This window comes from Scyliorhinus canicula, chromosome 9 (genome assembly GCF_902713615.1).
Source record: "Scyliorhinus canicula chromosome 9, sScyCan1.1, whole genome shotgun sequence".
NCBI classification, from domain to species: Eukaryota; Metazoa; Chordata; class Chondrichthyes; order Carcharhiniformes; family Scyliorhinidae; genus Scyliorhinus; species Scyliorhinus canicula.
Window position 1 is genome coordinate 32,671,887 of NC_052154.1, and position 17,045 is coordinate 32,688,931.

The following is a 17,045-nucleotide window of genomic DNA, read 5'->3' on the forward strand; positions in this document are numbered from 1 at the left end:
CACAATTAAAGTATAAACATAAATAAAAACACTCCCTTTTGAAAATAGATACAATTTAGCCCCTCCATACAAGCTCCGATCTTTAAGCACATACATAGCTTGGAACAGGCATATATTTAATTATATATACATACACGCACTTGCATTCAACATGGGCACACATATTATCAATTCAGTCTATGTGCTACCAAGAACCACCTATATTTTATGGCATTCTCTTCACAGACAGCGCCAGACATAATCAAATATGCCTGTGTTCTTGCTCACTTTCAGACACTCCACAACAAATACACCCAGATTTCACTGACCCCCCCCCCCCCCCCACACACACACACACAATTATACATATAATATATTGATTATGTAAGCACCTTACATATTTTATATAGATGGACACAATGTAATCTTTTCACAGAGGGATTATTGACATGGATGAGGAATTTTAAATGATGTTTTGGAGAACCAAGAAGGTACTTTACGACAAAGAGGAGAGGAGTGGTGGAAAAATGCTTTCTGCAATTTTAAAGTCATGTATTTTTCTTTTTCTCTCATTTCTCCTGATCTAGGAGAGTTTGATAAAAGCAAACAGAGTCCAAAGAAAGCAAAGGGTCAAGAGGAGTCTGCTAATTCAGAATCTCACATTGCCCCTGCAGATGAGGAGGACGGAATCCCAATTTCCACATCAGGATTACTGCAGGTGGTGGAGAGAAGGCGTATGTATTAACTACAATAATAAAATGACTTGCTTTTCTGCTACCAGAAATGCATCCATAACATCCTGAATCTGATTATAGTGTTAGCTGCAAAATGAGCAAAGTTCTTCTGGTTTATAAACATTTTCAGTAATGTTCCAGTGTCCAATAAATCCATTAACATTTTTGTATATTGTAACCATGAGTTGGTGCAGTGGAGGCTTTTACATCCAATTTTTCAAGCAGTGGGTGTATAATCTAATTCACCGCCTGGAAAAATGATGTGCTGTGCTATCAAACCAGAAACCAGGGGCGCGATTCTCGGCAAATGCGGAGAGTCGTAAAGGCTGCCGTGAAACTGGCCGTGTTTCACGGCAGCCTCCGCGCCCCCTCCCGGGACCCGATTCTCTCCCCCGGGCGGGGCTAGCAGCGCGGCCCCGTGGAGCACGGCATCGCGGGCTTAGCAACCGTCGCTAAGCCCGCGCGCCAAGCGTCACGGCGGCTGACGCGCACGATGATGACAATCGCGCATGCGGCGATTGGACGGCTCCAACCCACGCATGCGCGGATGACGTCATCCCGCATATGCGTCAAACCCGTGCATGCGCGGGCCATCATGCCCCTCAGCCGCCCCGTGGACTGATCCTGCGGGCGGCGGAGGAACAAAGACTGCGCGGGTATCGGACCCGCTGCCCGCGATTGGTGGGCACCGATCGCAGGCCCATGCCACCCTTGGCACGGCCGTGGTGTGGCCGTGCCAATCGGTGCCATGGTTGTCAGGAACGGCACTTTGCGGCCGTTTTCACGAACGGTGAGAGCAGGTGTGTTTGCGTTCGTAAACGGCCGTAAAGGCCTGGGAACTCGGCCCATCGGCCAGGGGAGAATCGCTGTTCGCCGTAAAAACCGGTGAGCAGCGATTCGTGTCGTGGGGCGGCCGTGGGGGGGGGGGGAGAATAACGGGAGGTCGGGAAAAATGTCGGGAAGGCCCTCCCGCTATTCTCCGACCCGTCGTGGGCAGCGGAGAATCGTGCCCCAGGGAAAATTGGCAGGCAGATTAATCCAATTTTGACAAATGTTTGGGAATAGTTGATCTGCCTGCCCATTGGTTGCATATTGTAGGAAACATAAAAAGAAACATTTTTATATCTTTTTTTTTCCAATTAAGGGGCAATTTAGCATGGCCAATCCACCTACTCAGCACGTCTTTGGGTTGTGGGAGTGAGACCCATGTAGACACTGCGCAAACTCCAAACCCGTCTTGTTCGATTATGGAACCATTGAATGGTACATCCGAGAAGGAGGCGACTCAGCTCATCGTGCCCATGCTGAGTCTGATAGCGCTGTCCAACCCGTCCTACTCCTCCGCTCCTTTCCCGTAGCCCTGCAAATGTTTTTCCCTTCAAGTATCAATTCAATCATTTTTCAAAGTTACCATTGAATCGTCTTCCACCATCCTTTTAGGCAATGCATTCCAGATCATAGCAACTCATTGTGTGAAAAGAACTTCCTCAAGTCACCTTTGGCCCTTTTGTTAATCACCTTAAATCAATGTCCTCTGGTTACCAACTCTTCTTCCCACTGGAAACAGCCTCTTTGCTTACTCTATCGATAGCATTCACAATTTTGAACTCCTCTATCTAACCTCCCCTTGACCTTCCGTGCTCCAAAGAGAACAACCCCAGCTTTTCCAGTCCATCCACATGACTGAAGTCCTGACCTTGTTCGTGTAAAATCGAAAATGCTGGGAAAATGCAGCAGATATTTAGAGCCCTAGGTTTTTGAAGCATTGACTTTGGCTTCTCTCTCCACAGATGCTGCCAGACCTCCTGCGGGTTACCCAGCATTTTCCGTTTTCACTTCAGATTTCCAGCATCTGCAGTATTCTGCTTTCATTATCCGAGTAAATACCTTCTGCTCCCTCTCTTAAGGCCTTGAAATCTTTCCTAAAGTGTGGTGCCTAGAATTGAACATAATATTCCAACTGAGGTCTAATTAATGCTTTTAAAAGTAAATTATTCAGGTCAAATTCGTTAGAATGTTTGTCGTTCAGATAAATTAATTTTTGGATACTCACTGTGAGGAGGTCTTGTCACGCAGTGGGTGGTGTCCCTGTCTCTGACTCAGAAGTTTCAGGGCTTGATGGTCAAGGAAGGTGTATTTGTCATGTGACCAAACCGGTTCCAACACTTGCCTATGGCAGGCAATAAAAGCGGGAGAGGTTCCAGGGCAGCTGCAAGATGGAAAGAGAATTGGAGCCTCTACCATCACGATCCGTAGCTCCAGTTTTACAACACGAGTAGTGTATGTCGCCACAGCACCTCAGACTCCTTGGGGGACCAGTCAGCTCAGTTTGCTGAATGTGGATCAGATTGGTACCAACGGCACAGAGTTTGATCTCCGTTCCGACAGGGGTGGATTTAGGATCTGCCTCCTTGCCCTACCCACGGTGAAGGTCATGTCGATGTACACGAATCTGCCTTCAGGCCGAGAACTCGAAGAAGAATTGCTATATTATTCTGCAACACATGACTTATAGGTAGAATTACAGTGCAGAAGGAGGCCACTCAGCCCATCGTGCCCATGCTGACTCTGCACATGCAACTTACTTAGGCCCATTTCCCTGCCTTTGCCCCGTAACCCGGTAATTTTCTTTCTCTTCAGATAATTACCCAAATTCCTCTTGAATACCTCGATTGAACCTGCCTCCACCACACCCGGGTGGCTCATTCCAGATCCTAACCACTTTCTCCGTAATAAAAGATTTTCCTCCTGTCACCATCACTTCTTTCGCCAGTCGCCATAAATTTGTGCCCCCTGGTTCCGGATCCTTCCAATGGTAACAGTTTTTCCCGATTTAATCTGTCTAGACCCGTCATGATTTTGAACACCTTTATCAAATCACCCCTCAACATGCTCTTCTCCGAGAAGAACAGCCCCAGATTCTCCGCCGGCTCCATGTAACTGATGGTCCTTATCCCTGGAACCATTCTTGTGAACCTTTTTCTGCACTCTCTCCAATACCTTGATCCTTTCTAAAGTGTGGCTCCCAGGACTGGACACAATACTCTAGTTGATGCCGACATAGCATTCTCTACAAGTTTATCCTAACTTCCTTAAATTGGTGTTTCATATCCTTGCTTACAAAGCCCAGGATCCCATACCCCTGTTTACAAAGCCCAGGATCCCATATCCCTGTTACAAAGCCCAGGATCCCATATCCCTGTTTACAAAGCCCAGGATCCCATATCCCTGCTTACAAAGCCCAGGATCCCATATCCCTGTTTACAAAGCCCAGGATCCCATATCCCTGTTTACAAAGCCCAGGATCCCATATCCCTGTTACAAAGCCCAGGATCCCATACCCCTGTTTACAAAGCCCAGGATCCCATATCCCTGCTTACAAAGCCCAGGATCCCATTTCCCTGTTTACAAAGCCCAGGATCCCATATCCCTGCTTACAAAGGCCAGGATCCCATATCCCTGTTTACAAAGCCCAGGATCCCATACCCCTGTTTACAAAGCCCAGGATCCCATATCCCTGTTTACAAAGCCCAGGATCCCATATCCCTGTTTACAAAGCCCAGGATCCCATACCCCTGTTTACAAAGCCCAGGATCCCATACCCCTGTTTACAAAGCCCAGGATCCCATACCCCTGTTTACAAAGCCCAGGATCCCATATCCCTGTTTACAAAGCCCAGGATCCCATATCCCTGTTTACAAAGCCCAGGATCCCATATCCCTGCTTACAAAGCCCAGGATCCCATATCCCTGTTTACAAAGCCCAGGATCCCATATCCCTGTTTACAAAGCCCAGGATCCCATATCCCTGTTTACAAAGCCCAGGATCCCATATCCCTGTTTACAAAGCCCAGGATCCCATATCCCTGCTTACAAAGCCCAGGATCCCATATCCCTGTTTACAAAGCCCAGGATCCCATATCCCTGTTTACAAAGCCCAGGATCCCATATCCCTGTTTACAAAGCCCAGGATCCCATATCCCTGTTTACAAAGCCCAGGATCCCATATCCCTGCTTACAAAGCCCAGGATCCCATATCCCTGCTTACAAAGCCCAGGATCCCATACCCCTGTTTACAAAGCCCAGGATCCCATATCCCTGCTTACAAAGGCCAGGATCCCATACCCCTGTTTACAAAGGCCAGGATTCCCATACCCCTGTTTACAAAGCCCAGGATCCCATACCCCTGTTTACAAAGCCCAGGATCCCATACCCCTGTTTACAAAGCCCAGGATCCCATATCCCTGTTTACAAAGCCCAGGATCCCATATCCCTGCTTACAAAGCCCAGGATCCCATATCCCTGTTTACAAAGCCCAGGATCCCATATCCCTGTTTACAAAGCCCAGGATCCCATATCCCTGTTTACAAAGCCCAGGATCCCATATCCCTGTTTACAAAGCCCAGGATCCCATATCCCTGTTTACAAAGCCCAGGATCCCATATCCCTGCTTACAAAGCCCAGGATCCCATATCCCTGTTTACAAAGCCCAGGATCCCATATCCCTGTTTACAAAGCCCAGGATCCCATTTGCTTTATTAACTGCGTTCTCAACCTGCCCTGACAACTTTGATATTTTATGAAAATACCCCTAGGCCCCTCACATTAGAAATGTACCCGTTATTTTATATTGCCTCTCTTCATTCATCCCATACCATGTCGCCCTTCTCTGCATTAGATTTAATCTGCCACTTGTCCTCCCATTTCACCATACTGCCTATGTGCTCTTGAGATGTATCACCATCCTCCTTATAATTCACAATACTTTGAAGTTTAGTGTCATTCACAAATTTTGAAATTACGCACACCAGTCTGGATCATTAATATATATCAAGAAAGGCTGGGATCTTCACACTGACCATTGGGGAACCCCACTATGTCCCTTTCTCTAGTTTGGAAAGAAACAGCCTTTCACAACTTCTCTGTCTCCTGTCACTCAGTCAATTTCCTGGATATATTTTATAACTTAGTGTTGCTCAGGTCACACTTACTATTTTGGCACTTTCAATTCTTCTCCTTTCTCAATTGTGTAAAAACAATCTGACATTTAGAATCACAGAGTAATTCTGGCACAGGATGATGCCATTTGGCCTATCAAGTCCACATTGGCTCTCTGTGGAGCAATCCAGTCCACATTGGCTCTCTGTGGAGCAATCCAGTCAGCCCCATTCCGCGCTCTCTCTTCATAGCCCTGCCAGTTTATTTCCCTCCAGTGCTCTTCCAGTTTCCTTTCAAAATCATTGAGGGTCTCCACTTCCAGCGCCGTCCTAGTCAGCATGTTCCAGGTCAACAGAATTCGCTGTGGAAAATTATTCTTCCTCGCATCCCACCTGCATTACTTGCACAAAACCTTAAATCTGTGTTGCCTAGTCCTTGCTCCATCAGCTAACGGGAACTGCTCTTCTTTGTCTATCGTATCTAAACCTGTCATTATCTTGTATATCATGATCAAATCCCCTTTGCTGCAAGAAACTCTAGCTTCTCCGCCCTACACTTGTTGCTAAAATTCCTCACCACTGGAACTCTTCTGGTTAATCTCCTCCGTAAGTATTCAAGCCTGTGGGAATTGTTGATCCCCTATCCAATATGATAGAACCACAACTCAATGTATATTCACCATAAGTGGATTGCGATAATAGCACAGTAGGCTGGCCAGTTCCTCGACTAGGGTCATATTGACACACAGCTTCCAGGTTCCCCAGCATCGCTATTAGGGGGTACTCCAATGATGTGCTGGGGAATCCCTCTCGGAGGTTCCCACGTAAGGGTTTACCCAGAAATTGCACAGATGTGCTAACGTCCTCTGGACAATTGCGCTGGGCTGGGATCCATCCAACAGAAGAGATTTAAACCACGAACGTTGGATGGTTCTGCCAGTTTTACCTTGATAGTTACTCTGAAAGGGTTAGAGGAAAAAAAATCACTTCCAACTCCAAAGTAGCTTCCCCCCCCCCCCCGGCTGGAGATTGTCACTTTGAGGAAGTTACAGACCATTATGTTCTTCCAATAGCTGACGGGCAAATTGTACATCACCCAGCATGACAGATACTGCTACTTTCAAATTAAACCCTTTGTCCAGCAGCCATTAGCACTGCTAATACACTGATCTATCCAACCTCCTCTGGAGTGGCAACTTTGCGAACAAAATCCCGTAAATACATCTCCACCTTTTGCACTATGCCGGTCTTAAATCAAAAGGCGGTGTATAAATCTGGAAGCAGCTGGCAGCAAGACGTAGGGTGATGAGATAGAGGAGAAATGGAAAGAGTGGCATCGGGGCTGCCCCTCACAACTATCATGCAGCAGGGGACCAGCTCAGCTTCACACACTTGGTATACTGCACCCCAAAGGTGCCTCACCATGAATGACCATTAGAGGAGCAGTCAGAAGGGTACGCAGCTGTACGCATACTTCCTCTATGAACCATTTTGGGCAGTAATCTGAGGTGCTGTAATTCTCCTGCCGACCTGGGACTACCCACTGAAGAGCACATCTCTGCCCATGATAGTGCAACTTGCTGCAAGAAGGTAGACTTCCCCTCTCGTTTCCCATCACAGTGAAGACCCATCACAGTGAAGAGCAGCATAAACCCACAAACAGGAAGTGGAACGGGTAAGATAATTCCAAAAAATAAGCAGATTCTGTTTGGAAATCATGTTTCTATGACATGTTTTAACACGGCACTCTGCATAGGCATCAACTGTGAGCAACGTTACTGATACACCATCAATTGGACTCGAGTCGTGAAGTAGTTCCAAACATCAGGCTTTAATACACTAGATGTCTGCCCGGCAGTAGATGTACAGAGAAAGGCCGACTGCCAGCCGGTACGGGCTCTTATACCCTGCCTTGTAGGCGGAGCTATAAACCTCTCAGCCAATCGGTGGGTAGTCACATGACTAGCCTCAGCCAATTGGCAGAGAGGCACATGACTTGCCTGGGCCAATGGTCAGCGAGTCTTCTGCACCCAATGGCAGCATGGTTCTAAGGTACCGTAATCTCCCTAGTCATACTACCACAGTTACACTCATTAAATCTGCATTTTACATAATGTTTTATAGATGCCAGTAACTTGTGAGCTTGGCTGCTGAGGTCCTCCAAGCATTTTCCTTTGTGTTTTGTTTTCACAGAGCCTCTCAGCAGCGTCTCGTCTCTTGAGGTGCACTTTGACCTCATGGATCTGACTGAACTCACAGACATGTCCGACCAGGAACTTGCAGAAGTTTTTGCTGATTCTGATGATGAGAATCCACTGCACGATTCCTGTACAGGTCAGTGTCACTGAGCACAGGCTGAGGAGAAGGTGAGCTCTGCTCAGAGCCCTGCTCCCATTCGGGAAATGGACGTGAAGCATAATACTGTAGTTGCATATTTGATGACTGAATTAAAAGTGGAACTAAATTTGTATGAAGACTATAACTCAAAAGGAAAAGATTTGAGATAAATAGATGCAATTAAAATTAAACTTATTTGTAGGATTTAAATAACATGGCCAGCGATCCGTATCTTTTAAAAACAGATGTTGGAAATTAAAATGTTTGAAGAAAACATTCCACAGAATCTACGGTCCAAAAATAGACCAGCTCAAGTGAACTTTGAAATGAAAGAGAAGTAAGGAACAGCAAGGTATATGCCGGAATATAAATGCATTCTGTTGCACCCTTACTGTGGCATAGATTGAACATATCCTTGTCCGTTCTGTAGATTATCCCCACCCCTGTTGGCAATTTACTCGAGGTCAGATTTAGTATTGAAGCAAGGAAAATGGCAAAGAATATTGGTGCAATGACACAGCCTGTTGGACCTCAATTTTCACTGAGACAGGGTTTGTGGTGGTTACGTTGCTGGCATAACACAATGGAGTAGGGAGGAAGAATGGTAACAAATTTCTGAGGGCAGCCAGTTTCGAGGAGGACCTTCACAGTTGAGTCAAAGGCAGTGTGAGGTCTGGAAATGACGGGCTGGATTTTCTGTTCTAGAGACAAAGTCCCCATGCCGGTGTGAAAACAATGGTGTTTTACACCAGGAAAACTGGCGCAAAATGGCCACCGAATCCCCGTTTGGAGGCAGCGTAGAGCACCCGGCTCTAGCTGCCGATACGGCCTGGAGATTTGCCGTGCCTGTGGCCGCACATGCGCACGGCGGCGACCTGCAACGGCCGTGCCATCCTTCATGGCGGATGCCACTCGTGGACCTGGCCCGTGAAATAGTACCCCACCCCCCCCCTTCGGCTGGCTCGCGTGCCCCAGACCACCCCACCGCAGTGCCATCAGCTCCGAATATGTCCACCGCTGCCCGCGGATCGGCCCTCCCCTGACTGTGCTGGACGGAGGCCACAGCTGCCACTCTGAGTTCCGGACAGGTCTGCGGCATTCTCTGCGAGTACACCGCTTTTCAGGGGGTGGAGCATCGCGAAAGCGACGCCGCGCCCCGGTTTCGGCCTCATCGGGGATTCTCCGCCCCGTCGCCAAACGCGATTTTGGCGGCTGGGATCAGAGAATCCAGCCCGTCCATGTTCAGCAGTCGGTGCTGTTCCTTGCACTTTTCGGCAATTTGCCGCACAGTGAACACCGTGTGCTGGATTCTCTGTCGGCGGGATCCTCCGCTTCACCGGCAGCGTACTCACCTGCGGATTTCCCAACTGTGTGCAGGTGCCCACAGTGAGAAACCCCATTGGACAGCTGCCGGAGCGGAGGATTCCGCTGCCGGCAGGACGGAGAATCCCGCCCCTTTGGTGCCCCGCAATGGGTTAAAACTGCATTATGACTTTGGAAGGGATTCCTTGATCACTGGGAGGAGGCAGTCGAGGAGGATCTTTGCAAGGCTCCTCCCTGTGGCAGACGGCAGGGAAACTCCTCTGTACCTGCCCCAATTGGACCTGTCTCCCTCCTTGAGTATAGTCATGGTCACAACATACCTGCGCATTTCTTCCCAGCTGAAGACTGAGGTTGTGCAGCTGTACCAGGAGTGGATCTCTGCTGTGTTTCAGAGCTTCAGCTGGGATTTCATCTGCTCCATCTGTGTGATTTTAGCAGCTAGCTTGCCGACCTTAATTTCCGTTCGGTCTCCCCATCTCTGATCTTCTCCAGGCGTGCATCTCTCCAAGATATTCCTCCAGCTCTGGCCTTTCGTTCATCCCCAGCATTGATGGATTTGCTTCAGCTGTTTAGGCCCCATGTTCTGCATTTCCCTCTCTCTAATTTACTTGCCTCTGCTCCTCCTAGACACTCCTTAATTTCCAATATCTCCTTTTTTGGCTCGCTATATATTTTTTCTCTGAATACAACCCTCTTAATCTCATTGGGATTTGTTGCTGTTCAGAGTTACACGTATTATGGAATTTAATGAGGATTTAACGGAGGAAATGCTTAAAAATAGCTCACCGCATTGTTAATCCTTCCTTGTAGTAATTTGAAACATCACTTTATGATTGTCGTTTCCAAATTTTAATAAATAAGATTTTAAAGATCTGTATAAATTTGATACAGTCCCATTTGAATTGTTTGTATTTTACTTTGATCATTTGGTAAAATGTATCGGGTTCAGTTAAAGCAGTTTTCTTCAACTTTACAGAGTCTAATAAACACTGTTGTGTACAAACTGAATGTGTAAATAATTTATGACAGCAAGGAAATGTTTTTTCCCAAAGAGGATTGAAGACTCTAGAATGAACAGACAGAATTATGGATTGAAACACAAATCAGCACAACATTTAAGGATAGGACAAAGATTGCTGGTTGAAGGAAAGTTGGACTAGAGAACAGAAAGGCGTGAGAGTGAGGATGACTGCTCAGTTAGGAAATGAACACCAAAACTGGGTCTGACAACATTTTTCTGTGGGGCAATTTGTATCTACTTCTATGAATGACTAATACTATAAAATTCCACTTTGCATCACAGGCTTAAATGGTATGTGGGAAATGTTTCGCCTTCACAGGAAACAGCTGTAGTTTTTTTCGTGGTTTCACAATGTTAAATATTAAAATAGAATTGCAGAACTTAGAACCACAAGCTTGTTGTTCACTTCATCCCTTGTAGTTGGGAGGTGGAGGAAGGGGAATCATAGACTTCTTCAACAGTTTATTTGTAAACCATAACATATTTGAAAATAGCCTAGAAGTTAGTAGAAACAACATCTCACATAATATCTCCCCCCCCCCCCCCCCCAACACACACACACACCCTTCCCCCAATTCTAGACAAAGTCTGATGTCATTCAGTTTGACTAAATAATTTTACAGATTAGACAGTTCCTGTCCGTTTCAAGGTCCAACTGAAGACCAACCAGCATTTTCCACTTTGTGAGTGCTCTGTTATTATAGTCGTGGGTCTTCGGCTTGGTAGTCATGGGTCTGGACTTACAGATGTGCTGGAGGCAAGGCTGTTAATAAACGCTAGTTTTTATTGAACATTATACTAGCTATGTACAATACAGACACAGCACCCCAGTGTCTCTTCTGCGACTCTTGATGCTGCTCGACCTTGGCACCGAGGTTGGGAAAGGTCTGACTCAGTTAAGTCCTGAGCCGTTGACCCATCCAAATCTCTGCCAGCGTGATTCTGGTGGTCACATGCAGCACTGTACGGTAATAGGAAGTGCACCAACTGCGTGTCTATAGAACCAGTCAATTGCTTCTTCATTCTCCATTTACTATCCGCTCTGCTAGTACATTTGAGGAAGGATGATACAGTGCGGTCAGGATGTGTTGAATGCCACTCCACCGCATAACCATAGCAAACATAGAACATAGAACGATACAGCGCAGTACAGGCCCTTCGGCCCTCGATGTTGCACTGACATGGGAAAAAACTAAAGGCCATCTAACCTACACTATGCCCTTATCATCCATATGCTTATCCAATAAACTTTTAAATGCCCTCAATGTTGGCAAGTTCACTACTGTTGCAGGTAGGGCATTCCACGGCCTCACCACTCTTTGCGTAAAAAACCCACCTCTGACCTCTGTCCTATATCTATTACCCCTCAATTTAAGGCTATGTCCCCTCGTGCTAGCCACCTCCATCCGCGGGAGAAGGCTCTCGCTGTCCACCCTATCTAACCCTCTGATCATTTTGTATGCCTCTATTAAGTCACCTCTTAACCTTCTTCTCTCTAACGAAAACAACCTCAAGTCCATCAGCCTTTCCTCATAAGATTTTCCCTCCATACCAGGCAACATCCTGGTAAATCTCCTCTGCACCCGTTCCAAAGCTTCCACGTCCTTCCTATAATGAGGCGACCAGAACTGTACGCAATACTCCAAATGAGGCCGCACTAGAGTTTTGTACAACTGCAACATGACCTCATGGCTCCGGAACTCAATCCCTCTACCAATAAAGGCCAACACACCATAGGCCTTCTTCACAACCCTATCAACCTGGGTGGCAACTTTCAGGGATCTATGTACATGGACACCGAGATCCCTCTGCTCATCCACACTACCAAGAATTTTACCATTAGCCAAATATTCCGCATTCCTGTTATTCTTTCCAAAGTGAATCACCTCACATTTCTCCACATTAAACTCCATTTGCCACCTCTCAGCCCAACTCTGCAGCGTATCTATGTCCCTCTGTAACCTGCAACATCCTTCCGCACTGTCTACAACTCCACCGACTATAGTGTCGTCTGCAAATTTACTCACCCATCCTTCTGCGCCCTCCTCTAGGTCATTTATAAAAATGACAAACAGCAACGGCCCCAGAACAGATCCTTGTGGTACGCCACTCGTAACTGAACTCCATTCTGAACATTTCCCATCAACTATCACTCTCTGTCTTCTTTCAACTAGCCAATTTCTGATCCACATCTCTAAATCACCCTCAATCCCCAGCCTCCGTATTTTCTGCACTAGCCGACCGTGGGGAACCTTATCAAACGCTTTACTGAAATCCATATACACCACATCAACTGCTCTACCCTCGTCTACCTGTTCAGTCACTTTCTCAAAGAACTCGATAAGGTTTGTGAGGCATGACCTACCCTTCACAAAACCATGCTGACTATCCCTAATCATATTATTCCTATCTAGATGATTATAAATCGTATCTTTTATAATCCTCTCCAAGACTTCACCCACCACAGACGTTAGGCTCACCGGCCTATAGTTACCGGGGTTATCTCTACTCCCCTTCTTGAACAAAGGGACCACATTTGCTATCCTCCAGTCCTCTGGCATTATTCCTGTAGCCAATGATGACCTAAAAATCAAAGCCAAAGGCTCAGCAATCTCTTCCCTGGCTTCCCAGAGAATCCTAGGATAAATCCCATCAGGCCCCGGGGACTTATCTATTTTCACCTTGTCCAGAATTGCCAACACTTCTTCCCTACGCACCTCAATGCCATCTATTCTAATAGCCTGGGTCTCAGCATTCTCCTCCACAATATTATCTTTTTCCTGAGTGAATACTGACGAAAAGTATTCATTTAGTATCTCGCTTATCTCCTCAGCCTCCACACACAACTTCCCACCACTGTCCTTGACTGGCCCTACTCTTACTCTAGTCATTCTTTTATTCCTGACATACCTATAGAAAGCTTTTGGGTTTTCCTTGATCCTACCTGCCAAAGACTTCTCATGTCCCCTCCTTGCTCGTCTTAGCTCTCTCTTTAGATCCTTCCTCGCTTCCTTGTAACTATCAAGCGCCCCAACTGAAACTTCACGCCTCATCTTCACATAGGCCTCCTTCTTCCTCTTAACAAGAGATTCCACTTCTTTGGTAAACCACGGTTCCCTCGCTCGACCCCTTCCTCCCTGCCTGACTGGTACGTACTTATCAAGAACATGCAATAGCTGTTCCTTGAACAAGCTCCACATATCCAGTGTGCCCAACCCTTGCAGCCTACTTCTCCAACCTACACATCCTAAGTCATGTCTAATGGCATCATAATTGCCCTTCCCCCAGCTATAACTCTTGCCCTGCGGGGTATACTTATCCCTTTCCATCACTAACGTAAAGGTCACCGAATTGTGGTCACTGTTTCCAAAGTGCTCGCCTACCTCCAGATCTAACACCTGGCCTGGTTCATTACCCAAAACCAAATCCAATGTGGCCTCGCCTCTTGTTGGCCTGTCAACATATTGTGTCAGGAAACCCTCCTGCACACATTGTACAAAGAACGACCCATCTAATGTACTCGAACTATATATTTTCCAGTCAATATTTGGAAAGTTAAAATCTCCCATACCAACTACCCTGTTACTTTTGCTCTTTTCCAGAATCATCTTCGTCATCCTTTCCTCTACATCCCTAGAACTATTAGGTGGCCTATAGAAAACTCCCAAAAGGGTGACCTCTCCTTTCCTGTTTCTAACCTCTGCCCATTCTACCTCGGAAGAAGAGTCCCCATCTAGCATCCTTTCCGCCACCGTAATACTGTCCTTGACTAGCAGCGCCACACCTCCCCCTCTTTTGCCCCCTTTTCTGAGCTTATTAAAACACCTAAACCCCGGAACCTGCAACAACCATTCCTGTCCCTGCTCTATCCATGTCTCTGAAATGGCCACAGCATCGAAGTCCCAGGTACCAACCCATGCTGCCAGTTCCCCTACCTTATTTCGTATACTCCTGGCATTGAAGTAGACACACTTCAAACCACCTACCTGAACACTGGCACCCTCCTGCGAAGTCAAATCTGTGCTCCTGACCTCTATACTCGCGATCTCCCATACCCCAAAACTACAATCCAAGTTCCCATGCCCCTGCTGAATTAGTTTAAACCCCCCAAAGAGCACTAACAAATCTCCCCCCCCAGGATATTGGTGCCCCTCAGGTTCAGATGTAGACCATCCTGTCTATAGAGGTCCCACCTTCCCCAGAAAGAGCCCCAGTTATCCAGAAATCTGAATCCCTCCCGCCTGCACCATCCCTGTAGCCATGTGTTTAATTGCTCTCTCTCCCTATTCCTCATCTCACTATCACGTGGCACGGGCAACAACCCAGAGATAACAACTCTGTTTGTTCTCGCTCTGAGCTTCCATCCTAGCTCCCTAAAGGCCTGCCTGACATCCTTGTCCCCTTTCCTACCTATGTCGTTAGTGCCAATGTGGACTACGACTTGGGGCTGCTCCCCCTCCCCCTTAAGGACCCGGAAAACACGATCCGAGACATCACGTACCCTTCACTGATGAAAGGAGAGTCCGTTACCAGTACTTCCGGGATCCCATGGATGCAGTAGGATCACCTGAGCTTCTTGATCATGGTCCTGGACGTTGTGGAAGTCATCCTGTACACCTCCAGCCACTTAGAATGGGCATTCACGATTACTAGGAGCATAGGTCTCATGAATAATCCTGCAAAATCCATATGAAGACTAATCCATGGATGACCCGGCCATTCTCAAGGGTGGAAAGGAGTTACTGGTGGTAGATTCTGAAATCCCGGCACGTCAGGCAGCTTTTTGCAACTCTCTCAATGTCCCCATTGATACCCGGCCTCCAAATGTTGCTCTGGGCCAACATTTCCATTTTCGATGCCCCGGGAAGACCAGCGGGCAAGCTCTGTAACATGGCTTCTTGACCCTGTGGGGGAATGACTGCTCATGCACTCCACAATATCACACCATCATCCTCCAAACGCAGCTCGGAGAACCTTTGAGCGAAGGGCCAAAGAGTCACTGCAAGGGCTTTTTTTAAAAAACCGCTTTCGAGTAATACAAGACGACGCTTCACCAACACCGGGTCACGCTGTGTTCACGCACGCACCTGAGCAGCCATCAACAGTAAGGTGTGCATAAAAGTCAATGTCACAATCACCTCATCTACAATAGATGGGGAGGGGCGTTCAGGGGCAAGAAGACAGACTGCTGAGGGCGTCCATACGAGCAATCTTGGTACCCGGGCGGTGTTGAAAAGTGTATTCTTGAGCGGTAAGCACGAGCACCAGATGCTGGAAGCTGGCTAATGGGATGCACTTGTCCTCCCAGAAGAGGCTGAGCAATGGCTTGTGGTCCATCACGATAACATAAGGTCATCCATACACATACTGCGAGAATTTCTTAATTCCGAAGATCACCGCCAGATCTTCCTTCTGCACAAAACGGCATTTGCCAGGGTCCTCCAGGCCAACGCAATGGGGCGTTCTGTGCCGCCGTCCTACTCATGGGCCAGAACCATGCCAGTGCCATAAGGAGAAGCATCACATGTGAAAATCAGGGGCCTAGTCGGCTCATAAGACGACAGGAGTTGTTTGGAGGATAGATGCCTCTTTTCGGCTGCGAATGTCTTGTCCTGAGAAACGGCCCAACACCACTCCTGATCCTTGCGCAACAACACATAAAGTGGAGCCAACAGAGAGACCAGGTTGGATGGTTATACATCATAATAATTAACCAGACCCAAAAATGACCAGAGCTCTGTCGTTCTGCGGGGTGCGGCCCCCCTTAATAGCGCAGCCCCCCAGAGTCCAACTGGTAACTGAGGTATGTCACTGCTTTGGCACAGAAAACATACTTCCTGTGCTTGAGTCTGTTGCCCACATGGGCGGAGTACTTCCTGGAGATTCGCCATGTGTTCCTGCTCCGTGGTGCCAGTGGTAAGGATATTGTCCGAATAGACTGCCTTTTCGGCAGGCCCTGCAAGAGGTTTTCGATCATATGCTGAAATATCGCGAAGGTCAATGAAACCCCAAATGGAAGGCAGATGTATTCAAGCAATCCCCAGTGCGTGTTAATAATGGCAAAATTCCTAGACTCCAGGTGAGCTGCACCTGCAGGTAATTGTAAAAGATCGGTCCCCGGCCAACGAAGCGTATAAATCCGCGACCCAGGGCATTGGGTAGCGGTCCAGCTGCAAAGTCCTTTTGACAGCAAGCTTGAAGACCCCACAAAGCCGGAAGGTTTATCAGGCTTCATCACTGGCACCACTGGTGTGGCCCATTCCGCAAACAGTATGGGTCGTATGAGCCGCCAGATCTTGTTGTAGCTCTGCGTCCACCTTTGGCAGCAGCGCACAGGGGACAGGTATTGACCTGAAGTACTGGGGCTGAGCAGCAGAATCCACATAGATGTGGGCCCTGGTACCCTTTATGCTGCCGATAGCCTCCTGGAACACATTTTGAATAATTATTGAACATATCAGAAAGATTTCGAAAGACCTATTGCTAATCGAATCTAAGGACTAACAACTAGTCTCTTCCGACTAAGTTGGAACCCGGACCATATACTACCAGCAAGGGAAGGCGGACAGACTGCTGTCCATACGTCACCGTCATCACGGACCCCACGATTTTCAACTGTTTCCCGTATTGGTGGCTAACCATCCCTTGATATCCCACAAGGTCAGCGGTATGATCCCCGGTTTGAAGCTGTTAAAATGTGCGGGGATCTAGAATG

General features: G+C 47.4%; 1 protein-coding gene across 4 annotated transcripts in view; it reads left to right on the forward strand.

Annotated features, from left to right (window-relative positions):
• The window catches only part of dbndd1 (dysbindin domain containing 1), a 79,028-nt gene that overhangs the window by 50,740 nt on the left and 11,243 nt on the right, over positions 1-17,045 (forward strand). For all 4 annotated transcript variants that reach the window (XM_038806467.1, XM_038806466.1, XM_038806468.1 and 1 more), the window contains 2 exons: positions 567-713; positions 7,843-7,983. In XM_038806467.1, coding sequence (XP_038662395.1) covers positions 567-713; positions 7,843-7,983 — 288 coding nt within the window. The remainder of the gene's footprint in view (positions 1-566; positions 714-7,842; positions 7,984-17,045) is intronic.